The sequence below is a fragment of the Pagrus major genome, chromosome 16, assembly GCF_040436345.1.
Source record: "Pagrus major chromosome 16, Pma_NU_1.0".
NCBI classification, from domain to species: Eukaryota; Metazoa; Chordata; class Actinopteri; order Spariformes; family Sparidae; genus Pagrus; species Pagrus major.
In genome coordinates this window covers 21,525,501-21,553,001 of record NC_133230.1, presented here as the reverse complement: position 1 = coordinate 21,553,001, position 27,501 = coordinate 21,525,501, and the positions used below count along the sequence as shown (strand labels likewise).

Genomic DNA, 27,501 nt, shown 5'->3' with positions numbered 1-27,501 from the left:
AGTAATCATGAATGATATTTTTCTATAAAGGGATTGTCATAATTTCTCTTTGCATGGCCTCATAATGTTTTGGACACTAGTGCCTTTTACCTTTGTTTTGTGAATAACACTGAAAGTAAAGCCCGGTCGCAGCTTTCGCCTCGGTGTGCAGGCAGTGACATTGCAGTTTCAGAGATTTACCGCCGCTGCCGTCACCGGCACATTTGCTGGGTGTCAGTCGAGGGAAAAGACAAGAGAATGTGGAGCCCATTTGTCAAGTGTGTCCGGTGCGTTTCACAACAGGAGCCTAATTCCTCGCTGTCATACATGACTTTAATAGCACATTTCAGCCTCACAGCCAACTCTCACCACACACATCTATCAGTGCATCACATGTCTTCATACGAGTGAACTCTTTACTTCGTCAGGATTCATGACACAATCCCATCAATTTGAATGGACACTTCATTGAAAGTATTCTCAGTGCTTTAATGTCATATACCAAAAATGAGTCGTGGGCAAATAGCAGAACTGATAGTCATTTGTTTTTGTTTTTGTTTTTTTTTTATCTTAGTTTGAATTATATGTTTGTTATCTGAAATTATGTGAATGTATTTTTCTAAATCTCCATACTGCAATAAAAGTTTATATTTATAAAAACATAAAACTGATATTTTAAAAATTCTTTCTAGCTTCAAGATGATAAAATTAAGACATGTTCACTTTTAGAGGCACAACATGTGTGTGTAATGAATGTAAGTGTGTGCCAGACAAAAAGCATATGTCTTCCCAACATTTAAGAGTCCTATGTAGCCAAACTGTGAGGGTGAAAGTGGCATGCAGTAATCCAGCGAACCTGGTGCTGCTCTCTGCAAACCTGCAGTGATCGTTTGCACATGCCTGGCAACCTGGAGTTCATTAGCCCTCCTTTTCTCATCTCAGCCCCTGTAATTCAAATAAACAGCAATGAGATTTCCAGAGGTAAAGCTCCTTTTGGGTGGGGGGTCTGCAGCTCCCCACAGCTAAGTCCAATCCAACGGCCTTTTCCCCCTGAGCGAAGGCCGAGCAACCCCCTCCCAGTGTGCCCTTACTTCTTCAACATGTGGAAGAATGAATGTGAGGCGCTGTCACTCACAGACACTGAGAGCCTGAACTCCTCTCACGGCTTGAGGGGATTCTCCTCAAATTCATGAATTTCCACCCAAGACTTGTTCGCTCAGCGGGCACCCGACCAAACCAGCGAGGCAGAGATAAGATGGAGACAAAGTTTGACAAATGGACGAACAGCGGGGGATTTGATTTTATTCACAGCGTGTCTGTGGTGGATTATAGGAGTTGTCCTCTCAGCGGATCCTGGCTGGAGGAGTTATATATGATCTAACTGATGACCTAAATAAACAGAGGCTGTTTGTCTGTGCTCACTGTTGAGGCACCGAGAGAGAGAGGAGAAAAAAAATGGGAGAGACTATAGCGGGAAAGGGAGGGAGAGGCAGGCAACGGGATAAAGTTACCTGTGCACAGGTGACCTCGTCGCCATGGGCAGTGGATTAGCTGATTGTTAGGTATCAGGTAACTCCTCCTGTAATATTGAAGAGGGTGAAAACAGCTTTGTTGGAGCCCAGAACAATATCCCATTCGCGGCAGGAGCCCTTGGTCCGTGGGTCTCACGGGGAGGGGGCCAGAGAAAAACTCCAAATTCCACCTTTGTATTGTGCCTATAAATTAGACAGGAAAGGAGCACAATTGTCCCCTCACAGAAGACTCGTAGTACATTTCACATTGGGACTGGGTACAGTTTGCTGTTGAATTTTACCATCTTACTGCCTCCTTTTGGTGTGAAAATCAGGACATCCTTATATCTAAATAGTAGTGGATGATTTTGTCCACAATTTAAAACATGCAATGTAAAACTTGCAGTAATAAAACAAAAAGAGAAAGAAAGAAGAGGGAACTCCCCCAGAACTCTGGCCTTATTAAAAACACTGACCTCTGATCTTTCAGATGGTTTCAAAGCTGACATTTAATGCGGCGCAGCAGACTGCAAGCCATATGTAACATGACCTGGGGAGCACGGTACTCCACAGCTCCACGTCCCACTAATGAGAGGGCAGGGGTCAGCGGGTACCAGCCTGCTCGCACAGACCCACCACTACTGGCCAAGGCATGCTGGAGAGGAGCTCTCCCTCCTGGCAGAAACTAAATCCACTACTGGCTGCGTCCACGCTTGTGGAAAGTAGGGAGTGTTTATGAACTAAGAAAGGGGAAATAAATGTCCTCAACACTTGTAGACTCTTCTCTTACCTCCACTTAAAATAATTGAGTTGTTGCTTGGCAGAGTGGAAGGTATGTGTCCACTTCATCATCCAGTGTGGGAAAGCGAAGATGGCACGATTCACCGGTTTGTTCTGCAAGGATTGAAAATCATAAGGAGAGGTTTAAGAGTGTGTATGTGTGTGAGAGAGGGACACACACACACACACACACACAGAGAGAGAGAGAGAGAGAGAGAGAGAGAGAGAGAGAGAGAGAGAGAGAGAGAGAGGCAGCAGCTGGGAAGCAGCATCACCATCCACACCACAGTGGTCAAACGGTGTTTCCAAAAGAGAAAAGCAGCACTTTGTAACAGGAGCAGAGCAGATCATGGACACACACACACACACACACACACACACACACACACACACACACACACACACACACACACCTGCTGTTGCTCAAATGCTCTAAATCTGCATCATCTTCTCGGACACACACATCCTCTCAGTCACATTTATGATCGCATTGTCATGGCGCCCCCTCCCTGCCAGAAAGGCAGCAGAAACATCCATTTAAAAAATCCCTCCTTCTGTTTGTTTATGTGTTTGTCTGCCTGTCTGGTTTGTTTACTTAGTACTTAAAAAAAAGAAAAGATTTTCCCTAAACCAAAAAAACAACAAATGTCTTCATCTCTGTGCCCGGGGCGTGTTTACCGAGAAGAGGACTGTAAAAAAGCAGAGGGCCGTAATTGCATATTTGTGGAGGTGGTCCTCTGAGGAAATGCGTAATGATTTGATGGGGGGGCTATAACCCCGGTGCACTTGTACCAGGTCTAATTTTCCAACATGACAGGAAACTCTGTTAAGCTGATAATTGCGGCTCCAATTTCATTTAACTCACTCATGTCAACAGTTGTGTTTTGTTTTGAGAGAAGGAGCTGCACTTTTTTTCCCCCTCCCACCTCACCGAATAAACCGCTTTGACTCTTAATTAAAGGCACATTTAGGACATTTTTAATTAACCGGAAACTGTGAGCCGGTGACAAAACTATTGATTGGATGAATTGAATTGTGAATAAAAGCCAGAAATGAGTAGCTGTTTTTATATTAATGTGTTTGTAGTACGTTTATAAAATAACAAATACACTTCCACGAGTGTGTGAGATTGTTTACTTATAAATTAACACGATTCCTTTTTGTTTTTGTTTTTATTGATGTTTTGAATAAATTATTCTATTTATTTAATTATTTTTTTGAGTGGGTTCCACTGAATGTCACCAAAAAACGCAAAGATTTGGCACCAAATGTGACATTTTTCACTTAATTTAAACAGTATCGGCTTTGTTCCAGCCGATGCAGCTGAAATAGCACTTTGGATTTAAATGGGAGTGAAAACCATCTGTTCAGTGAGCCAGCGCTCGTTTCAGTTTTCCTCCACATTTTCTAAAAAATAAACCCTCCAATAGGAAACACGGGCTTTTTGATGATGACATTTTTATTAGGTGCTCTGAGTTGAGCCTCTTTCTCTCTCTCGTTGTCTCCCACAGGACTGGATCGCTGCACACGGTTATATTTCACGGTGTAACAAATTTCTCCAGGAGTTGGATCACGGCTGCTGCATCTATCACTAATTAATATGTCGTTTTCACCCCAAGAATCTCTGTGAGGAGGTCAAATATTTCAATAAACAAGCGCCCACACACACACACATTCCTCGCAGGCCCACTTCGCATTAATGAGAAATGGCAAAAAGTTTATTTTCTCGTGGTGAAAACATTCTGACTCATTTGACTTTTTCCGGAATGACTAAAACTTGGAACATCCATGATATTTAGCAGCCCGGAGCTTCCAGCGGGAGAGGCGAGGGCTGACTTTACTGCGGTTTTTGGAGGTAGAAAGGGGAGAGAAAAGCCTGTGGGATCCGTGTATAGGGCCCATTTTTGAAAGGAGTAACGAGTGATAGCCTACCTAAGTATTGCATTACTTGTGAGGAGCCCAGCACTGGCCGTGGTAGAGGTGGAGGCGGAGGGAGGGAGAGAGAGAGAGAGAGAGAGAGAGAGAGAGAGAGAGAGAGAGAGAGAGTCCACATCTTGAAATAATCTCGCCCCCCGGGCTGCTCGCTCGGGTTAAAGGAGGAGGCGGTGGCGCAATGTGGTAGAGATATTAGAGAAACCCGAGAGCCGCTCATCAGACAGCTCATTTACTGAAGCACTGAGGTTTTACACACAGAGTGCAGCTATAGACCCCGAGCTAAAGTGGCCTGAGAGCCCTGCGTGTCCACTAAAGACACGGCTCAACGTTTACATCAGGAGATGCGCTAATTGAATCATGTTTAAGGAATATGGCGTGGGTGTGTTTGTCGAGACAGGACAATTGAGCTGTTTTTCCAAACCAACTTTACATTTATAAAATAACGCATTGCTGCAGGAGTCTGTGGTGGCGTTTCTATTCGTTATTAAGTATAAAACATGTCTGCGTAATTTGTTCCTCTGCAGGATAAAAGGCATCAAAATCCAAATGTGGTGAGAAAGAGTTGAAATTAACTCTAAGAACTGGCAGGTAACTGTGACATCAGGTGTGTCTCAGCCAATAATCTGATACTTCCTGAAGCCAAACTTTAATTGCAGCACCGAGGGATACAAGCCGGCCATTCAGGAGGATATTAGCTGTTTGGGTCCAGACTAATATCCGATAAATGGGTAAAACAACATGTTTCAAGGCTGAAATAACCCCATGGCCTGATTAAACCTGATGATCCCTCAGTCATTCTGCCTGAATTTTATTTTATTCAGTAAAGAAATGCTCACATAACCTTATGTTAAAGGAAACTGTTCTTTTATTTTGAAAACCATCTCAAACGTATTAATCTTGCAGGTTAAATTACACATCATCCCGAGAACCTCTCACTACAGATCTGTTTTTACAGGTGTCCGTCGCCACAAAAACAAAAAACGTTCAGAGCTTTTTATCTTTATAGTTAAATCCTTTAGGTCATCTTCTCTCTTTAGTGTGAATTTGTTTAGGTTGAATATTATTTTCCGGAGGTCAAAATCTTTGTTCCTTAACATATTGAAAGGGAGTTTAGTTTCAGACTCTTGGTGCAGATAAAGAAATATGATCCAGCCTATATGGCTCTCAAACCAACAACTGCACCACCAAGAACCAGTGTCGCAGAGAACTCATTTACTAATGGATTGGTTTAGTGTTTCAGCCCACAGAAAACACTGGAGCCAGTGCGGTGCCCGTCTAATCCTTGAAATATACATGGAGGCTGCAGGGCCAGAAGGATCTCTTGAAAAACACGTGATGATGCAGCAAAAAAACCAAAAGCCCTGTTACATCTGTCCAGACGGTACTTGATATTAATTTTCAGTCTTCAATGTGAGGAAATCATCCGAACTTGACATCAAGCATACACACAAATAGGCCTAAAATCTGAAAACACTTTATTTTGCCAGTTTATACCCAGGCAGGGAAACTTGAATGCTGCTGGATTTGTTTGCGATCTGTTCCTTCCAATCCTGAAGATATTTGTCAAATTGTCTAGTAGCAGCTCAAAGACCATGTGGTATTTCATATCAGCCCCCCTCTCACTCTCTCTCTCTCTCTAACACACACATTTACACTCCTAAGTGGCTGATTTCCTACTGGTGGTGGCTATGTCCCATAACACGTTTGGCAGGTACTCCAGGTCTCTCATATAAAAGACGTGCGTAATGGCGCGCATGGACCCAACTATCATAGGAGCTTATTAAATTATATCACCTCATAAAATAAACACCTTCAGTAATTAATAGAGCAAGAAAGGTGCGGATACAACAAAATGTCCAATCTGTATGTAATTAAGGTGGTGGGCGTTAACCATGATCAGCTGTGATGGTAAATAAACCTGCAGTTGGTGAAAAAAGATGAAAATAAGCAAAAATCTATGAAGATTTGAAGTTTTATACAGTATCTTTTTATTAAAATCTTCAACAGTACTGGCTGTTTATAACGTGGCATTGTTTTAGGGTGTGTCAAAAAAGATGTTTCAGCCTTAAAAAGCAGATATGCTTTCCTCCACAAATAAAAAGCTGTGTTTTTGTGGCTTTACCCTCCACTGAGTGTGATTACAGATAACCTATATGGAGATGCAGCGTGCGGTTTGCCCCCACCACGTGGGAAAGCCTATAAGTCACCACCACTGCAGAAGATGTATATTCAGAACATGTTAATAAGGCTTTTTAAGAGGTCTGTAATAATTGATTAGTGTTTAGGTGCTGCTCTGCTCCCTCGGCCGCTGGAGCGGGAGAGAGGGACTGTGGGGGCGGGAGGTGGGAGCGCTCCTATTTCAGCCCCTGACGCACTGCCTCTGGGGAGGAAACGGAGCTGCAAACTCAGTCCTGCTCTGCTGTACACGGTGCAGGGCAGAGGGAGAGCCAATCACCGAAACGCACAGGCTCCCTTTAAGCCTGACATATCTCCAACAGGAACAAATTGTCCCAACAATCAACATCCCAATCTGCTGCGCGCATCAGGGGCTGGAGCGGAGTGGAGAGCCTGTAGGCCCGAGCTGCGCGGACGGATTGCACCGGATTGCATCGCGACAAGACACTGACATAATCACAGAATATCAACAACAGCTTTCGTTTTGGATACCGACGTTTTGGACGGAGGAGCGAGCACGGACATCATGTCTATATTGCCGTCCTTCGGGTTTACGCAGGAGCAAGTGGCGTGCGTTTGCGAGGTGTTGCAGCAGGGAGGAAACCTAGAGAGGCTCGGCCGCTTCCTGTGGTCTCTACCCGCTTGTGATCACCTCCACAAGAACGAAAGCGTCCTCAAAGCCAAGGCGGTGGTGGCCTTTCACCGGGGGAACTTCCGAGAGCTCTACAAGATCCTGGAAAGCCACCAGTTTTCTCCGCACAACCACCCGAAGTTGCAGCAGCTCTGGCTGAAGGCGCACTACGTGGAGGCGGAGAAGCTGCGCGGCCGGCCGCTCGGAGCCGTAGGGAAGTACCGGGTGCGGAGGAAATTCCCGCTGCCCCGCACGATATGGGACGGCGAGGAGACCAGCTACTGCTTTAAGGAGAAGTCCAGGGGCGTCCTGAGAGAGTGGTACACACACAACCCCTACCCGTCCCCGCGGGAAAAGAGAGAGCTGGCCGAGGCCACAGGACTGACCACCACGCAGGTCAGCAACTGGTTCAAAAACAGACGGCAGAGGGACAGAGCCGCAGAGGCGAAGGAGAGGTACGTCTCACCGACACAGCCTCGGTGCTGCTTGTCATTTATAAACAAATACATTTCTCTTTTTTATGCATGTTTCAAGAGCAGATTAAGGTTTGGATTTAGAAGAAATAACGCAAAATGTGGCTGCAAGCAACGAGAGTAAAAGAGAGTGAAGGAACAACAGGAGTTCTGAGGATACACTGCAAGAAAAGTAGAAAAATAAATAGTAGCGTGTTTCTTACCTGAGTCATTTTATTTCCAATAGAAGTTTGTTTTTAATTTCTTCATTTTGGTTATGTTTAGTCCTCCACATGAGTCATGACCTGATAGTAAACAGAAGCGTGTTGTTGACAAATGATGGACTCGTTCAACGTGTCTAACCTGAATAATAATCTAAACTACGTCAAACATCCGCTTCAGAAATGAGAACAACGTGATATTTAATAATGATGGAAAAAATACAGAGAGCGAAACGGTGCCAGTTTTGGAGAAGTTTCTCCTTTTTGAGACGCGTGTTAAAGGTTAAACTGGGTTACGTGGACTGGAGTGAGTCACACATCACATTGTTTAATGGGCTTATTAAGTTATCAAATATCATCTATCATAAAGAGAAATAAAACATTTTACACGCAAAAAAAATGTAGAGAAATAAAAAATAATTCGTTTTTCTTCGAGGCATTGGCTTGATATATTTTTGGTGCTACTGCATAAAATAATAATGGCTGCTCCAAAATGTCACACACACATTTGAAGCCATCTTCCAAAACTGTGCGTGTCTGCGCTCATTTTCCTCTTGTTGTCATTTCCAGAGAGAACAGCGAAAACAACAACGCAGGCGGCAACAAACAGAACCAGCTGTCCCCGCTGGACGGAGGAAAGTCTCTCATGTCCAGCTCGGAGGACGAGTTTTCTCCACCTCAGAGCCCCGACCAGAACTCAGCGCTTTTGCTTCAGGGCAACATGAGCCACCCGGGAGCCTCCGCGTACTCCATGTCCGGCCTGGGGGCCCCACAGCCGGTGCACAGCATGCACGGACACCCGCACCAACTGCAGGACTCCTTGTTGGGACCTCTAACCTCCAGTCTTGTGGATTTGGGCTCTTAAAAGAGGCTGCCAGATTTATTCTATTTTACAAAAAACAAAAGGCAGAAAAAAGAAGACTGATAAGTACATGTATGAAATAACACTATAGTAGCCTACCTTATAATATAGACTGACTTGTCTGTCGTTAAAATTGGTTAGAACAAAATTCCTTTATGCGCTTAACCTGTATATCCCCCCCACCGTGACGAGAGGTGTTTTCTTCACCTCCTGCACATGGAAACACACAAACAGGACGTGTCTGAAACTCTTAACTCAACGAAACACTTAACTGGACTGCCCATTTGCTTAATTTATGATATTTTGTTGAGATAAAAAGAATTATAGCAACCTCCTGCGATGGAAACTAAGAGGTAACGTTTTGATTAGAGCCATGGTAATTAGTTTCCAATAAAACAAAAGTAATACATTTGTCTCTGTGTTATTTGTGTATTTAGAGAGGGAAAAATAGAAATTAATGCGTGGATTCTGGCCCTGTGCAAACAAACCAATCGGGACTATAATTTACCATTAATTAATCTTGAGGGTTTTTTTTTCTGTTGACCTTTTTTAGTGGTGTTTTGCATGTCGCTTAGAATGGATTTATTCTCAAATACAGGCAGAAAACGCCAAGCAAGCAATTTAAATCTGCACTGGTGGGATATCAAAAATATTATGAGTCATTTTGTGGTAGAGATTAAAGCCTGCTCTACTGGTTCTTTGTGTTTTAAAAAAAAACAATAATCATGGTAATTCAAGACATAATTCAAACAGAGTCATGATGGCAAATTTAATCATACAAATGTGAGTCAACATCAGCAGCTGTCTGTCTGTCTGTCTGTCAGGAGGCTGTTGTGTACACACACGAAGCAGCTTTGGTCGTGTCTTTTCCATAATGCATGTTTGGCTGAAGGAGAAAGGAGGTTTTTTCTTTCCGTCATTTTTTTTTTTTTTTCCTTTTTCAGCCCGACTGCTGCGGATCATTGGCTTTTTGTTGCCGTGTTTTCTTTGCTCTCTCCGAGAGTTTGTTCTGTCGGTTCCGGGCCATGGGAAAGAGCCACCACTCAACCCTCAACCTTCACTAGCCCTGGTTATACTGACAAAAATATATATGGTAAACATCTCATATGAGAAAAAAACAAACAAGTTTAAAGTTCACTTCCTGATTAAATCAAAATAGATGCCCTTTAACAAAATGATATGTGCTTGGAGACATATAATTGCTGAAATACAATAAGACACTCCCACATTTATAGACGTCATCATACAATTCAATAATAAGCAAAGCTTTAATATAATAATAATAATAATAATAATAATAATAATAATAATAATAATAATAACAATAATAATAAACAGTAGATTTAAAATGGTGGTCTGAGTACTCTGGTGTGGACAGCTCTCTCCCTCGTCCCCCACCCCCTACCCTCTCTTTGGGCTCATGTCAGGGTAAATTGTTTTGAGCAGAGAGCACAGAGGATTTCCTGAGCATAATCTGAAACAGTCGCTGCTAGCGTTACTGCCTGATTGCGAAGATTGCAGGGGCTGCAGGGCTGCAGCGCCCGGCTTCAGTGGAGGGACCTTGAGGTATTCTGCATCCCAGAGGCCTCCCTGTCTCTCTCTCTCTCTCTCTCTCTGAGCCCCTCAGGTCTACTAAAAACACCAGGGCTGTGCTCCTCATCTATCACACACAGACCTCCATATGGCTGGTTTGAGTGATGTGTCTGTCTGGCTGTCCTCAGCAGACCTTCCATCAGTAGGGTTTGGTCAGGGTTTCTTTTTTAATTCGAAATCTAAAATGCAAGAGCCAGTGGTGGAAGAAGTATTCAGATCAGTTATTTAAGCAAAAGTAGCAATGTCACATTTTAAAATGTCCAATATTACGCAAAAGTCCTGCATCCAACATTCTAGTATTACCAGCAAAATGTACTTAAAGTATCAGGAGTAAAAATAGTCTATGCAGAAAAGCCCCCGTCAGTCTTTTATTATTATGTTATTGGATCATTACTAGATGCAGATGTGAAGTTTTATTTGAGCTTCTTTATGTACTGTTCTGTCATTTATTCTACAGTATAACAATGCATCATAATATATATCAAATTATGACATGTTGTATTTGTAAAAAAAAACAAACAAAACAAAAAATTAATAATCTACCAAGTGTCAGATAAATGTAGTGGAGTAAAATGTACTATCCCCCCCAAAAAATAGTAGAAGTGAAAGGAGTAGAAGTGTTAAGGGGCACAAAATACAACTACTGTACCTCAAAATTATACTTACAGCCCTTGAACACTTGGTTTAAAATCTTAATTATCTCTCCGTGACATTAAATATGTAAGACTAAATAAGCAAAAGTTAAAGGGGCACTATGCAGTTTTAGAGAAGGAATTCAATATCAGAAATGTAATATCTATAATATTAATGAGGTAATAATACAAATCAGAGATATTCATTTTTTCCATAACTGAATAAACAAGCTGTGCTCAGAGGAAAATAAGGTCCCCAGAACACTGTTTGAAGCTAGAAAGGTGGCAGGGTCCGCCAAATGTAAACAAAGTAAAACAGCATGAAATTGTGTTGTCCTTTAAGGTCAGTTTGTTTATTCAGTTTATTGAGTCATGAAAACAAAGAGAGTTTGTTTATTTAGTTTGCCTAGGCATTTAAAAAAAATCAGTCATTGAAGATCTTTCTCTTCTCATTAAAATTTCTTCTCCAAAACTACATAGCGCAGCTTTAAAGCGGGGGGAAAAAAACTGTTGGATATTATTATTATACTGTTTATCCCTCAAAAACTCAGATACTCTGCTTCATCAGGACTGATTGGGTGTGTTTTGATCAGTTGTGATTGGCAGTGGCCTGTAAAACCTGAGCAAACAACTGCACAACTTTCAATTCTAACTGTAATGTTGTTAAATCCCGACTGGTGCCAAGAAATATGTGACATCACCTCTTACTTGAGCCACTGCTAACCAGCAGGAAGAGCAGAGACAAAAATACTGAAATCGCTCTAACTTAAGCAGAAAATAGTGTGTTTATATATGACCTCATCACTCAATGAGAAGCTGGTGGAGAAAATGTGTATTTAGGACCTTTAAGTTTGGTACTTAAGTAAACATACTACTGAACATTACACCACTGGTGAGTAGAGCTGCAACAATTAGACAATTTAATGAAAATTAATTGCCAACTATTTCTATAAATATTAAATCGTTTTTCAAGCAAAATGTCAAACATTTGTTGGTTTGAGCTTCTTAAATGTAAGAGTTTGCTGCTTTTTTTGTCACTTATGACAGAACATGTGTAGTTTTGGGGTTTGTGGGCTGTTGGGAGGGACAAAAAAAGCAATTTGAAGACATCACTTTGGACAATTGTGATCAATTAATTGACATTTTACAGACTACATGATTATTTTAATTGAATATGAAAATAAGCCTCAGATTAATCAATAATGACATTAATACAGTAGCTATTTGCAGCCCTACTGGTGAATTTACATTCTGCAGTTTAACTTCAAGCAGAAAACATGAGTTTAACTTCAAAATGGCAACAAAAATGTCACGTGTTCATTAAAAAAGATTTCTGGGAAAAACAACAACAAAACACTGTAGACTGTATAAAGACTGAAATTTATTTTATACTAAGAAGACGGTCATTTCTAATAATGGAGCATTTTGTGTTGTAGCCCAAGACAATATCAATACAAAGGTTTAACTCGTATGTAGTAGTATTTTAATTTTAAATTGTTTATTCTAAAAGCCTACAGTTGAAAGTGTCCTGCCCAAATGTCACATTCAGCAGAGGTCAGCAGAGAGCAGAGGTCCTGCAGATCAGATATAATTCTGCCCACAGCACGTGTCCTTCACTCTTGGCACACAGTGTGGCTAAATATTCACAAATTAACAAACAGGTGATCACAAAGCCACCAAAGTGACTCCTCATACCTGTTAATCTAATGACAACATGTCCGGCAGGGTACAGACACAGCGAGGATTAAACAGGCTCTGTGCCACATGACAGAGGGAGGCTATCGGAGTCACCTTCAGGATGTGCAAGAGACTAAAATCAATCCAACACGGAAACTCTGACAGTGCTTTTAATCATGCCTCGAATCCTTCGCTTCCGAATCCGGAGGGACGAAAAGTCTGCAGCCATAAATCTATCTGCTTTATCAGCCATTGTGTCGTCCTCTCATCGGCCATGCAACAAGTGGCAGGCATGCTCCAGCCTATAGATGACAAAAGCTGGAGCTAACGTCAGCCTAAAGCACGCCGGTGCCAGTAACAACAGCTGCTGATGGCAAACAGAGGCCGAGTCATCAACAGGGCATTTCATTTGACATAGGCGTAAGTGGCAGTGGCTCTAAATCAACAGCAGGAAGGGCCCTGACGTGTGCAAATAAACATGGAGAGTAGCCTGCATGAGTCTGCGCCGTCTGGTTTGATGTTTTCTCTGGCATTAAGAGTCAGCGCGCACCGTTTATAAGGACAAAATCCAAAGCTGAGGAACTTTTGGTTCCACGGTCTGGTGCCTGCAGGTAGCTTTACCCCACATGGGAGACAGTCCCAGGTATCCATAACCACAGGCTGTATGAGGGGTGTGTGTGTCAGAGAGGGGGGAGGAAAGGGAGTGTGGGGGCAGGCGGGTGATGAGGGACAAAAGGATCTTTTCAGGTCTGCCTCAGAGGGGAGGGGGGGGGGGGGGGTAGAGAGATTTTCTTACCAATGATGCATGGATCTGACAATGTTCCTGCCTGGACGTACCCAGAGGCAGATGCAGGCTGTGTGTGCGTGCGTGTGTGTGTGTGTGTGAATGTGTGTGCATAGGCTTGGAGTGTGTATGTGTGTGTGTGTGAGGAAACACAACTGATTAAAGTAAACTCACAAAACATTTTCTACATGGAAGAAGCAGGCGTCTGCTATATAATTCTGACATAACTCTATAGAGATCAGAGGGATTATGCTGCTCTGTCTACAAAAATGTTAATTACACTGATTCAGCAGCTGCAAGGCCAAAGACAACCTACACTCACAAGCGTAGGAAGCCCCTCGTCCGACAGGAAGCTCCTATGTGACGGAGCTGAAAGAAATATTTATCTCTTTCTTCCAGTCGGGATGAGTGATGCATGACCCCGAGTTCAGACACGAGGAGGAGGAGACTCTGCCGATTAGGGTGTTAAATAGCATGTTGTGTGTCAAATGAGTGAAGGACTGCATCATATACATTACCTGATGAAGGGGGAGGGGGGGATTTCTAAAACAAGAGAAAAAGACAAAGGACAAGATAAGACGTGTGTGTGTATAACGTCTAGGAGAGAGGAGTTGTATAAAAGAAATGCAGCCAGGAGGCAGAGTCTCATATAACGGACTCTTCCAGAGACAAAACCCAGCTCTGGTTGCTGAGAATCAGATATGTATATTTTTGGAGCTTGGAGAGAAAGTTGATAGTGGCATTAGTCTCATATGTTTGATCAGGAAAGTGACTTCAGTCTGGGTTGTTTTTTTTGGAATACTTTTGTGAGGGGATTTTTTTTGTGGTTTCAACCTTTCAAATCCAAATTAAAACAAATCCACACACTAACCATCATCATCATATCATCAATCATATTTTTCGGTGTAATTTTTTTCTTCTAATGGGTGATGGTACAAATGAATGTCTCATGAGGGAGAGTCAAAGAAAAGACTGAAAAGAGAGGAAGACACCTTACAGGGGCAGGAACAACTGAAAACCATATGCTATAATGTCTTACATAATTAGTAGGATTATTATCATTCTACTATCATACGTATGTGAAATAAAAGTACAGGTGCAAATGTTCAATCCAGGAAAAATAAAAAGTGAGGCTTTCTTAAATTGTCCTCAATTGACAATGGGTAATTATCTCATTTTGTCAGCCATAAAGGTTACAATTGAAGTTAATCTGTATATTTCTAATCGTCAACAAATCCAATAAAAAGACCAAAAGCTCTCTTAATGTCTTTGACTTCCCTCTCAACCTTGGTTCCTATGAAGCTACAAAATGATTAAACGTGTCACATATATACAGTTTCATTTTTTAAAAGGCTATCTACTTTTCCCTAAACAGCTGGGCACTGTAGTTTTAAGCAAATGTCACTTCAACACGAGTAAATAGTGCTTTTGTTGGGGACTATTTTCAGCTGCGGAGTAATACATGTTTGGTGCTCTCATGAGTGTTTACAGCTGTACGAAGGTGCATCTGGAATTTACTCAAAATAAACTACAGTGCCAGTGTTCATGGTAGTGCAGGAGCATGTCACCAACAGTGTGCTCGACGATGTGTTTATACAGTATACATGTTTTTTAATCATGTCTTGATTGAACTCAATGAGTGACACAGTGGAGTAATATATATTGGCTGTAGCTAAGCAGGAAATACTTGTTAGTGGGATTAAGTCATTGTTGGTTTTATTGCAGATGTAAAGGAAGGAAAAAACAAACAAAATCACCAGATCAAAGATCTGAATTTTGAAAAGGAGGCCATTGTTTCAGCTAATCTCTGCTATCTGTAGAGGATGGATTTTACATGCAAAAACTGTGGGAATGAGATAATAAAAGGGCCCAAACAAAATAAAGCATGATTATTTTCTTTCCAGGAGTAACCCTTTACTGCAAATGTCTCATGCACATGAAGAGACGCTTATATTAAGTGTGTGGCGGTACATCATAAAAAATTTTTTAAAAACTTAAACGCACGGTATGTAATTTCTACAGCTAGGGGTCTCTCTATCAAAAAAAACAAGACTTAAGTAGCGGGGGATCATGGGAGTTGTTGTGTTAAGTGTTATACAACCACAATTGCTAATGAAAATCCATCCACGTGACACAGGCAGAAATGTTCCCAGACAAACTCATGTTTAAAGTTATATTCACATTATGTTTAGTCACATTTGTTGACTTCCTTCCTCCCTCTCTGGCTCTCCAGGAAGTTATAGCGATAGGCGACCAAATGAAACACACAGGTAAAATTACAGGTTTACAATTGCTGGAAACACTGGGATAACGTAAGTACACAACTCAACAAAATAAATAACAAATGCCTTGTCGTTTTTAGACATTTTTATGCAGAAACGTTACTTATTATATCTTTAAAGAAGAAGTCTGGTTATACTCTTATATCATTATACTTGTTTTAACAAATCCAGTGAAAATATTTAAACCAACAATGATCTGTGATTCCACTCACAAGTGACCTAATGTAGCTTTTCTCTTCATTGTTGTTGTACATGAATAACAATCTTACAGCCTTATAAGGTGATAGCACCGCCAGAATAGTCATTTTCCCTTATTAACGCTTAATAGATATGTTCTATTCTTATCTAACAAAGCACAAAAGTGACCAAATAACTTGTCTAACTCAGAATACATTCCCTATTCTAAAGTGAGGTTACCCTCCAAACTAATTCACTAGTAGTGGGTTAATAAGTGTCAAACTATCAGGGAAGAAAGGCGCCAAAGCATTGAGAGATGGACAGAAGACATGTTTGGTTTTGGTCTTTTCTTATTGTTGACAACAAGAAAAAAATATTGAAACAAATCAGCCCCAACTTATAATTTTACAGACTTTATTACATCCCCGTAAGACTTAAAAATATATAAATATATAAATATCAATAATAGTAACTCTTTCAGCCACGATATCTACTCTACTGTATCCGGAGATTAGTCTGCTTTCCTACAGTGAAGACATGAAGCAGCCTTGATGGCTTCTTTAAAGGAGCCAGACATAACTAAAGCCATAATGACTGAGATTAGTATCATATCATGGGCATTATTTCACAATAGAATGAATAATTGATAATTCTGAAGACTGTTACCAATATCCTGCTTGTTGTTCTGCTTCTATATGCAGCCAAGAAAAGATCCATGAGTCCAAACACAGACACATCACTGCTCCAGGCTCGAGGGGGTTTTGGGGAGTGGCAGGAGGTGGCAGACACAACAAGAGGAAGTGGTATGGGATATGGGATAATGAAATATACCTCACACTCCTGAGAGGCATCACCTCACCTATCCTGGGGCTCACAAATAGCTCAAGTAACTAACCCCCCTCCACTTCACACACTATGATCCACACTCCCGCTGTGCCTGCACCACACCACAGCTACCCTGCAGCTATGTGCAGTTTGTACTTTATTTGTTTGCCAAAGTTGGAGTGACAGCAGCCCGAATCTGAGCTGCCATCTTGCTCCCCCTCGCCCTTCATCTTCATGCTGCAGAGAGGGATAAAATACCCTTCTTGGTTCCATGCAGGAAAAAAAAGGGAGAAAAATATTCAGGAAATGAAAGTTGTAACACGATCCTCTGTGTGCCAAACGTCTCCCTGAGCAGGGACAAAAGGCCCAGAGAGAAGCTGCTGGGCCTATTTTACCCTGCATGGGATAGAGGAACAGGGAAGGCGTAAAAATTAAAATGTGTGAAGAATTAGGATGAAGTGAAATTATTTATTAAGACAGTGACAGAGGAGGAGGAGGAAGAGGTGAGGGTGCTGCAGTGATGAACTCCTCTGTGAAGAAAACTGGAGTCCCTCCGTGCACGGAGCCCCACATCCCACAGATATTCATGCACCAAGCAAAATAAACTTCCCATTCCGGCCCTGCAGTATGTTTTCCAGCGGGCCTCTCCTGAGAGAAAGCCTTCAGGACTCCTCATTCAGTGCTTACGGGCCAAGATAAGGGCAGGAAGACTTTTAGATTTGCAACAAAACATAGGGTGAATAGGGTGCTTCCCACTTGTTTTCCATGCTCTGATTCTTATCAATGATGCAGAAAGAGACAAGAAAGAGATTTGTTTGTCTTTCTGCAATTTGGTGAGAGGCACTTTCTTCCCTCTAACCACCCGTGCACCACGGCTGATCACCAGGGCATCCTGGCAGCAGGGAGGGAGGGCGAAATGCTCCGCTCGTCCTCTCAGTGCTGACTGGTGCATTTGCAGCATGGTGTCAGCGGCCGGTGGTAATTACCAGGCTCTCTCTGAGTTACCGCTACACCAATGTGCCACCGGCTCTGGTATGCCAGCTAAGCTCTGTTATTAGGCACAGAGCTGCCACTGGACAGAAGGCGCTAGTTCAGCAGACACACAGCCAGTCTATCTATCTATCTATCTATCTATCTATCTATGGAAGTACTGTTTTACTGCCTACAAAGTAAAGGCTGTAGAGGTAAATTAGTAGGATCTTTGTCATATGTAAACAACATGTTTATCACATGTGGCAGCTATAATTATCTACAGAAGAGCTGTCATCTCGCTCTACATCAAAATGACTGAAATGTCTTTATTAAAGCTGCATCTGGAACAGTTGGAAAAACATTTATGTGAATCTACTCACTCATCAAAGGAGAAGCAGAGAAGAGGAAGAAGCCTTCTCATCATCGTGCTGCCTTCATGTCTTCAAACAAACTGCTGCTGCTGCCTGCAGAGAAGTAGCAGAAGATTTAACGGTCACATTTAGAAACACTCACTAGCACTAGTGATTTGACTGGAATTCACTTCATATTAAGGATACAAAGAACAAAGTCTTTTTAAAGTGGTGCCCAAACAAAGAAGATTTCTAAACAATCATGCATAAATATTAGTTTAAAGACTGAAAAAATAGTTAAATAGTTAAGATTGAGATGAGACATTCATTTTCATTGGTAAGATAATGTGAATTAATTTAAATGTTTGCTTTTTTGCAGATGCAGATTTTTCACATATTCACCTAAAGAACACAACACACACAAAAACACACAGATTCAACCCAAAGTAAAACATGGACATGGAGACACATAAAATAAACCAAATTGTAAACTAGTGTGCATAAAACTGAAGCATGACACAGGGTGAAAATAAAAAAATATCTATATATATTTCAATACAGTCTGCTGTGCTGCTAATAGTAGTAGTAGTTGTGGTAGTACTCATTATTTGACAGTATTTAACTTACAACCTATAATCAGGATGCTAGCTTGATACAGTAACTTTCTATTGTGTTTATTATTAAAGATGAAATTTTTGCTACTTGTTATGAGAAAGTGTATAAAAAGCAGAATGTCATTATCACATGTGACTTACTGCTGTCTATGTCCATGCAGTCAGTATCTAAAAAGAAATGACTGCTTGTGGACAGCTTGAACTAAAACTGGAATATGTTATCACCATGATGGTGTTGGCTGGATCAGTATATTGTTCTACATGTCACAGACAGTTACAATAAATAACAAACAATTGAATGACTTTGAGAAATATGGAGACTGCTTGCAAATTCCTTTTCTACGATAATAATGATTTGATTGTACAATAATTGATTAAGGGGCAGGAGCAAACGTGAAACCAATGCAAAAACAAACCTCAAAAGGGGATGAACGAGGGAGACAGAGATCCCATAACGTTTTTAAACATAAAACAGTCCGTCAAGCAAGTAAGAAGAAGACGTGTAGTAGTACTGTTACATAGTTTGATGCATTAAAGTCGAGGATGAGCTGATAATTGGTCAGGTAACATTAGTTCAATGACATTGGGATAATTTAGACTTTCTGAAGCTGCAGGAGATCCGAGCTGAAGGGCAGGGCGAGGTTCTCTGCTTCACTCTCTCCGTCTCAGAGTTTGGCAGGTTTATAACTCTGACCCAAGAGCAGGGCTGAGAAAGGCTCAAGGTGCTGAACTTAAACTTGGCGACAGCTGCAGAAACTGGAGACCAGAGAGTTTAAATATAGACCCTTAAAATCCCAACTGGTGCCCTTGCCCTGCCTCAACACTTTCTTACACATGTACATTCACACCCTCCGCTCAGTAATGCTGTACGCTCATTTACACTCGGTTCCAAATTTACCTGCAGTTTGTTTGTATACATGAAATTATAAATAAAAAATGTATCTCAAGAGCTCTTTCTTTGTTCTTTGGTATTATTCTTAATGTGGGTAAACAGCTGCCATAATAAATGGAGCCTAACTGCAGGCCTGAGATAAGCCAAAATAAAAAAAGGGAAATAGGCTATTGTCTTCTGAGCAATATATTTTTAGATATATATATTTTAAATAAAAGCATTACATGAAGGTTTATTCATTAAATAAGGCGTTCCAGTGTACATGTTTTTTTACCTACTCATGCAGTGATGTCAAGTACAAACCTGCAGCTGCAGAGCTGCTGAGATGTTTCCTTTCTACTGTGGAGCTTGTGCACCATTTTGTGGCCAAAAGGCAGAACTACAAGTATGGACTACATACAAGTTGATGTGTAAGAAAATGTCTTTTTTTTCTTTAAATTAACTGAATAAATAAACTAATAATAGTCAGCGTGTCTTTTGATATTTATAAAGTTATGGTTTCTCTATAAAGCACACTATTTGTCACAGTGCTTATATGGATGAGTGAAAGATAAGCATTGAATTTAAATGTGTCAATATATTTTTCTTTTAACTAAATCTTTAATACATAAAAGCTTTTGAATGGCAATATAATAAATGAAAATAATAACAAATGTATCTTAAGGCAGTGTATCCAAAACTCATACTTGAATAAAAGTAGAGAAATTGTGCTAAAAATGAAAGTCACCCATATGAATAGTACTTGAGTAAAAGTCTAAAAGTATCTGATATTAAATGTACTCACAAGTACAGGTGAAAGTAGATTATGCATATATTAACATGTATGTATATACTGTATACTAGGTTGACCCATTATTATTTTGATTACCTTGCCGATAAATTAAATTGATTTTAAAATATGCTGCTTTGGCTATGACTGTATAATTTGCAAAGTTACTAATGACTAAAGAAATCAAATAAATGTCGTGGAGTAAAAGTACAATAATTGCCTCCAAAATGTAGTGGAGTGGAAGTATAAAGTAACAGAAAACAGAAATACTCAAGTAAGGTGTAGTTGTAGTTAAGTACAGCACTTGAGTAAATCTACTTCATTACATTCCATCATTGATTTCAGGTGCAAAGATTTTCAGAAAAAATAATGCACACAGTGGACCACAAGTGTATCCACATTTAAGAGAGAGAAAATAAAATACAAATGTAAGCCTCCACTTTAAGTTTGCTTCATAAAGCTGGTCTTTAGTTATCCCATGACTAATGTTTTTGTTTGTTTGTTTTTAATGAATGAGCCACATCAAAAAAGAAGACATTAGATCCCCACTGTCATATCTGGATAAAACATATTGAGGCTTCTCTGGGAAGTGTCTTTCTTTGGTCAATGTCTCCATCTAGAGGCAACATATGGTGCTACACCCACTGACCTGAGAGAAATTCACAGCAATAATTCCCTCTCTTGGCATTCATGTTATAACTTGCCCTAAATGTAAAATTGAATAGGAAACTATATATGTACTGGTATTAGACCTCACTAAACTTTATACCACCTGTGAATTGTGAAGTATTAAGTGGTATTTTTTGGCAGGGTAAGGTTATTTTAGTAAAGCATCTGTTTTACAGGGAGGAATATATTGCACTTGTGTTTTTACTCAATGCATTATTATTGAATTTAACTGATAATATAGTTATCGCAGTATCCAGTCAAGGCTTGATCGATAGTTGGGCAAAGTGGGATGCTGCTTCGGGGCCCCCAAGAAATAGTGGCACTTAGTTTGTGGACTATTTGCAAATGTGTTTGACAATATGCATCAGTAAGGCACAATATAAACTGACTTGTGAAAGGCCCTTAAGGTGTTATACTGTATTTTACAGGAGGTAAACTTGAGGCCATGTCTTGTAAAGGGCCCTTGTATTAAATCTAGTTATTACAGTCCTTTTCACAGCAGAGATTCTGACTTGAATAGACCAAGGCCAGTCCTAATGATCTTTTGCTTTTCTTGCTATGACAAGTGTCACAGTGATTCATTAATTTACCCATTACACCTGTTTGTGTGTGTGTGTGTGTGTGTGTGTGTGTGTGTGTGTGTGTGTGTGTGTGTGTGTGTGTGTTTTGTAAAATCACTTGTCTGAATGTCTCTCATGGACAAGAGCCTTTAATATTTCAAGTTTTGCACAATAACTTGGGGACAGGGAAGGAGGTGGTATGAGCCCCACAGGCCCATTTCCCTCTATGCCCCCCTAGTGGGTTAATCTGGCCCTGCAAACCACGGATATGTTCACATTTGTTCATCATATGTAGGCTACCATACGGATATTTCTACAATATATTTCTACAATGTGTGCCATGTCATTGTCACACTGAGAGGTGGAGGGGACGGTGGTGGAGTAACAGGCAAAAATGCCCCCAAGCCAGTTCAAAACTGCGTTTCAACATTTGTAAGAGTGAAACCGATGGATATTTTTACGATAATTTTCGGCATGATGTCATTGACGGAAAGTTGGGACATCTCCAGCCGAGTTCGTGGCAACCAAAGAGGTTTTAAAACCCAAAACATGATCCAGTTTTTGTGCCTGAACCGAACCAGAACACATCGTTGGCACAACAAAAATCGAAACTTACACAAAAGTTTCAACATATCTGTGGTTTGCAGAAACATAGGCTGCACTGCAAACAGTCTGGCATAGACCCATAATGCAACATTGAAAGAAGCTATCCCTTCACAGGCCTCAGGTTTTTTTTCTTCTAGTACTTTCTAATAGGAATCCTTGTTACATAGTAAGATTAAAAAAAACACAAATATATCAATAACAATGAAACAAATAACCAAAAATATGAGGATTAACGGGGCGCTATGTAACAATTGTAGCAATTTATATGTATTAATCACATATGTGAGCGGATGGTATGGTGACGAGAAAAATGAGACGTTCCCCGTCCTCTCTGCTGCCTAAACAAGCTGCTTGACCATGGATTTCTGTGTGAAGGACTCGGGTCAGATTTTCTGCAACAGTACAAAGGATGTGGCTTTATGCACACTCTCAAGTGCTTCATCTCAGTGTCTCACACTTTAAAATCCTCACACTGACGACCTTGGACAGCACGCAAAGACATTTTAATGCTCCCTGATAAATGATTCAGTCCTCTGCTACTTGAAATCTTTAGTAAACTTAGGAATTTACTTTTTCTCGCTCCTCCGTCTCTGTGAGATCGACTCAGTCTCTGACTCCGCTGCGGGCCCTCTGACCTCCATCCGTCAGCTTCATCCACGGCCTGCTCCGTCGATATCAGATTTCCCACAATGCACCGGGTGTGCACAGAGAGCATGTTTTCTGATCGCATTTTGCGCCTGTCAAAACAAAGGCCACTTACAGCTCTAATAGGAGGCGGAGGATGCTGGACGAGGTTGGTCCTCTTTGTGTGAGCAGGGCAGCCTGCTGACATGAACACTGGCTGACTCATAATAGCCTCACATTGTCTGCTTTGTGTCTGCTAACTAACAGACGACGGGACAAGGCTGGAGCGATGTATCGATCGATTGATTGATTGATCCGCCTGAGGAAACGCACGAAGCGCGACTCGGAACCTGAACTTGATCGAAAGCTCAGTTTTTCCTCGCAGGCTGCCGTAACTTCATGATGATGCTGCAGCCTCAGAGGAAAACTTCCAGACACTGTTCAAAGGCAACTTTGATTTATTATAAAATACATTTTTATTCACAGTGAAACGCATTATAATAACCACCATTAATAAATAGTTAATCTATAGTTAATTAAACTTTAATTAATAGTTATTTCACTGTTAACATACAATGAAATGCTTTATAGACATTTCATTAAGCACTTGTTTATTGTGCAATTATGGCTATTATATAGTTGCGATTGATGTTTATAAACCTTTAAAATTGACTTATAAATGGTTTATAAAGCATTTCATTATTTGTTAATAGTGGGATAACTATAACTCTACCATTTATCAAAAATGGGTATTATAAAGAGTTACCAGTTCTCCTACAAATACAACTTTATCAGAAAACACAGAAAATATACTCATTGTTTTGAGTGCTTTATTATTGATGGTTGATTATTTTCCAGTTGTAGCTCTTTTGCATGTTTTATTTTCGGTCATTCTTTCTTTTACTTTTCGTGAATGTTTTTATAGCTTCGTTCTCAGCTGTCTCACCCGTCTGTGTGTTTTTATGGATGCAGCATGGAGGAATCCAAATTCCCACAATTAAGTCATTTTATCATGATTTAGCATTTGCAGACTAGATTTATTTAAGTAACAGAAAGCACTGAAAGAGGAGGGAATCACTAACAACAAAAAGTAAATTAATGATATTAAAAGGGCTATTATATCACAGCCTATTAGTGCAGGTTCACAAGTTAAAAGGTGGTTTTGACAAGAAGCCTCACTGTCAGCTGAAAATGTTCAAAATGGCAAAAGTATGTGGACACACACTCCTCCTTTTGTTCTGCACGTGGAAGGGTTTCGGCTCATAGGTTGTTCCATTTAGTAGAAAATGTAAAGCTCACACTGATGCTTCAGAAGAGGGTGCGTTTCCAGTTTCGTGGCAACAATTTAAAGAAACTCCTTCCCTCATTTATCATGACTGGTTTCCTGAGTTTGGTGTGTGGTGTTTGACACTGTGGGTGTTCGGCTGTCCACATACTTTTGGCCACGTGGTGCACAATACTCTATGTTTTTGTCCTTTAAGAAGTGTTTTTGAGATGACTTTAAAAATTGTGAAAAAGGGTCGAAGAAAATTGTCAATCCGCAGAGAAACCAGTGTGAAAATAACCGAAGTCGTGGATCTCTCAGACGATACAACACACAGGGCTTAATTAATGCACCAACTAAAAGTCACATCACATTTAAGTTTTACCAAAAAATGTGGCATCCTGCTGATCTGACTGATGAAGAAGCAGATTATTGATGAGCGAGGTGAGTGTGTGCAGGTCGGTGTCTCTGTCCGTGGTGCTGAAAGTCTCCTGCAGAGTTTCAGTGATGAACCGGAGGATGAACAGACCCATTCACACGAATCGGCATTTATTGACCCTGAATTTACTGAGTCTAAATTTTATTTGAAGCGAGGGACACGAAAGATGTCAACCTCTTGATCCATCTCAGAAAGCCCGTATTGTTTCTGGGAATTTGGAGATTTCAAAGTCTTACACTCGCACACAAACTAAGCCTGTGTTGTTGTCCAGTCAGTATTTCAATGGTGGATATTTCAAAAGGTTTTCAAATGCAAGTCTGTTAAATTGAAGGGTTTTCGTATTCCTATTTCACTTCGGCTAGATAGCCTCGATAAATATTTACACAATGTGCAGTAAAACTTATTTTGGTGGCCTGGATTGTAATAGTATTTCTGAAATACAATTATTTATTTTGTCTTCTATTTAGAAAATCAGCTAAGTCCCAAAGCAGCGAGCTCCTGAGAAAATTGGGAAATGTTCAAACTAAAAATTAAAAAATCTGCATTATTTTCAATATGTCTTGTTTAGGTTTGATATACTCCAACAGGACAATAGACCCATAAACTGCCTGCATATTATCCTGCATCTTAATTTGAGTTTTGTTTGGATTAAAGCTGCTGGTTAGGAAAGCTGCAACAACTTCTAGGACCCCTCGTACAGAATAGTAGAGAAATCACACGACCACCAGGGGGCGTCACAGACATGTGGTGTCTATTTTTCAGTTCATCATGATGGCGATGCTGTGAAGCCCCTCAGAGGAAGAAGCAGCTACACACGATAAATGAGATTGTCTCTTATTCCTGGAAGAGAAAATCTCTCCGATGGCGAGTAAAAGGTCACAATAATATTTCACTAAACGCGCACACAGAAGCCTGTAAAGAAAAGGCTGCTGTATATTTGCAATGTTGGGGGAAAACACAGAGGGGATAAGGGCAGATTTGAAATGAATATTTTGTTATAAATTCATGGCCTTCGCACAATGAGCTGACAGACATGCGGCCCCTGATGATTCCTCTGGTGCTCGGAACAAACTATTTTGATTGCGAGCTTTTCCAAAAGATCACCCAGAGAGCTCTGGTTTAATCTTGTAAACAACAAACAATAGGGGGGCTTTAAAAAAAAATAAAAAGGAAAAAAAAGTTATTGGAGTGCGTGGAGGATGGAGAGTGCTTTGGTTGGAGAAAAAAAAACGCAGAGGGTGGAGAACAAAAGCCCTGCTGAAAAGGACAAGTTTCCCCTGCTGAGTGACCTCGACCACTTCAGGAAGCGTGGAGAGGGAAAATGTGACGGACAGTCTCAGAGTTAGCCCTCCTCTGTGGCACTTCTGTGGCCTTATGCAACTGTATTTATTTATTGGCTTCAAACAAACAAAGTAAATAAATAAATAAAGGCTTCGAAGCACAGACAGGGATATTTCTTCTGAATATTAAGGACACTGAGGGCTGATTTTAAAGACAACCAAAGCAATACCGGAGTGAAGAAATACTCATGCATTCAAAAAATGTAATCAGACTACAGAAGTAGCATCAAATAGTCAAAAGTAGAGTATATCAGAAAAATACAGTGTGTATTATGTCATCATCACTAACGCTGCATTGATATGATCTATTAATACATATTGATTCAGTAATTGATTTTGCACTCTGTGGCCAGTTTAATAGGAACACCGGTCCATTACAACAGCTCCGCCATCACGTCTGTAAATTCAATCATTTATTACTGAGGCCATAGTGGAAGGAGGCTGTAGTGGACTGCATTATATTGAGGTGTTTCTCATTTTTTTCTGAATATGAGACACCTCTGAATATAATGCAGTGTAGAACAGCAGCATCACTAACTAAAACATATTATTTCTTTTAAAAAACAGACTGTTACAGGCATCATAAAGTAAACTTTACAGCAGAGCAGGTGTATCAGAATACTGGTGAACCAAATAAAATAGTGTAACTTGTACACGTACATCAAAATTGCACTGAAGTACAGTGCTTGAGTACACGTACAGTTATATTAAACCCCTGGAACGATCTGCAGAGTGTCAGAGTATAAAAATAAACTCCCAGATTAATAAACACACATTTTACTGTGGACTGTTTGAACAATTCAACCCCGGATTACGTTCAATGACAACGTTTGTGGGCTGACACTGTCCCTCGATTTTGGATTTTGAACTGGTGTCTCGTGCAAACATCTGCATTTCCTCCTGAAAGTCAAACACTGAGCTACAAAAACGAGCATAAACAGACATGCACGCTTATTGTTATCATGGAGGATTTGAACGAGCAGTTTGATTCCGCTTTAATTCGTTGTTTAGCGTTTTTAAAACCAATTTTATAAGGATTGTTCTCCAGAAATTGTTTGAGGCGAACTTTGACTTTTGAATCTATGAGGCTGCTACACCATTGTAAAGTTTAGACGACCTGACAGGCAGAAATCAGGTTCAAGGCAGCAGTGTTGCAGGTAAAAGACCTGCTGCTGGAGATCATCTCGTCCTGGTTGCAAGTAATTAAATTCGCAATATATAGGCCTGGTAACAGTGGCAGGGAGGTAGTCGACATATAACTGGGGTGAAAAAGGTTTTCGAAGATCGAGAGGTGACACTTAAAGAGCGGATGCTTCAAAATAAAGTTGCTTGACTCCACCATCTCTCACATTTTAAAAGCTGGAAGAAAACCTCTTTTTTAAATAAAAAAAAGGAAGTTAAGGGTTCGTTGTCTGCACATGTTGAAGATGCAACTTTGACAGCTTCACCTTCACAAGTTTGTCACGGCCACTTAAGAGTAGAGGGGGGGGGAATTGGACAAGGCCGTTTCTGCAGCATCCCGTATATGTGACCTTCTCTCTGTTTTGCTGCACATTGAATAAAATAACAGGTTATTCCTTATGTTAGCTACGTCTCCCCTCTGCCCGGTAAACAACTCGCCTTAGAAATATTTTTTCTAGGACTGTTGGAAGAATGTAAACACTTCAGTTGTGAAGCAGCATTCATATCATATGTCATATGTAATTACTTGGTATGTTTAAATATAGTCTAATATTTGTTTTTAATTGTTGTTGTTTGTTGCGTAAAATAAAGTATTTAAACTGTTTGGGGCTTTAACAAAAAATATCAATCTCATCCAATCAGATGCAGGCATGCTCTGCAGACAGATACCCAGGCTGTCATGTCTGCCCAGACATTTATACTGA

General features: G+C 40.5%; 1 protein-coding gene across 1 annotated transcript; it reads left to right on the top strand.

Moving 5' to 3' along the window:
* The first annotated feature begins 6,835 nt into the window (after positions 1-6,835).
* Positions 6,836-8,951, top strand: six1a (SIX homeobox 1a). Its single transcript, XM_073484006.1, has 2 exons — positions 6,836-7,466; positions 8,255-8,951. The coding sequence occupies exons 1-2, from the start codon at positions 6,907-6,909 to the stop codon at positions 8,547-8,549; spliced, it is 855 nt and encodes a 284-aa protein (XP_073340107.1). The 5' UTR covers positions 6,836-6,906; the 3' UTR covers positions 8,550-8,951.
* Positions 8,952-27,501: the final 18,550 nt, after the last annotated feature.

Bases quoted from the DNA above. Each gene is read 5' to 3' on its own strand.
- six1a (XM_073484006.1), top strand. From the start codon at position 6,907: ATGTCTATATTGCCGTCCTTCGGGTTTACGCAGGAGCAAGTGGCGTGC. The intron at 7,467-8,254 runs GTACGTCTCACC...TGTCATTTCCAG, and splicing joins GCCGCAGAGGCGAAGGAGAG to AGAGAACAGCGAAAACAACA.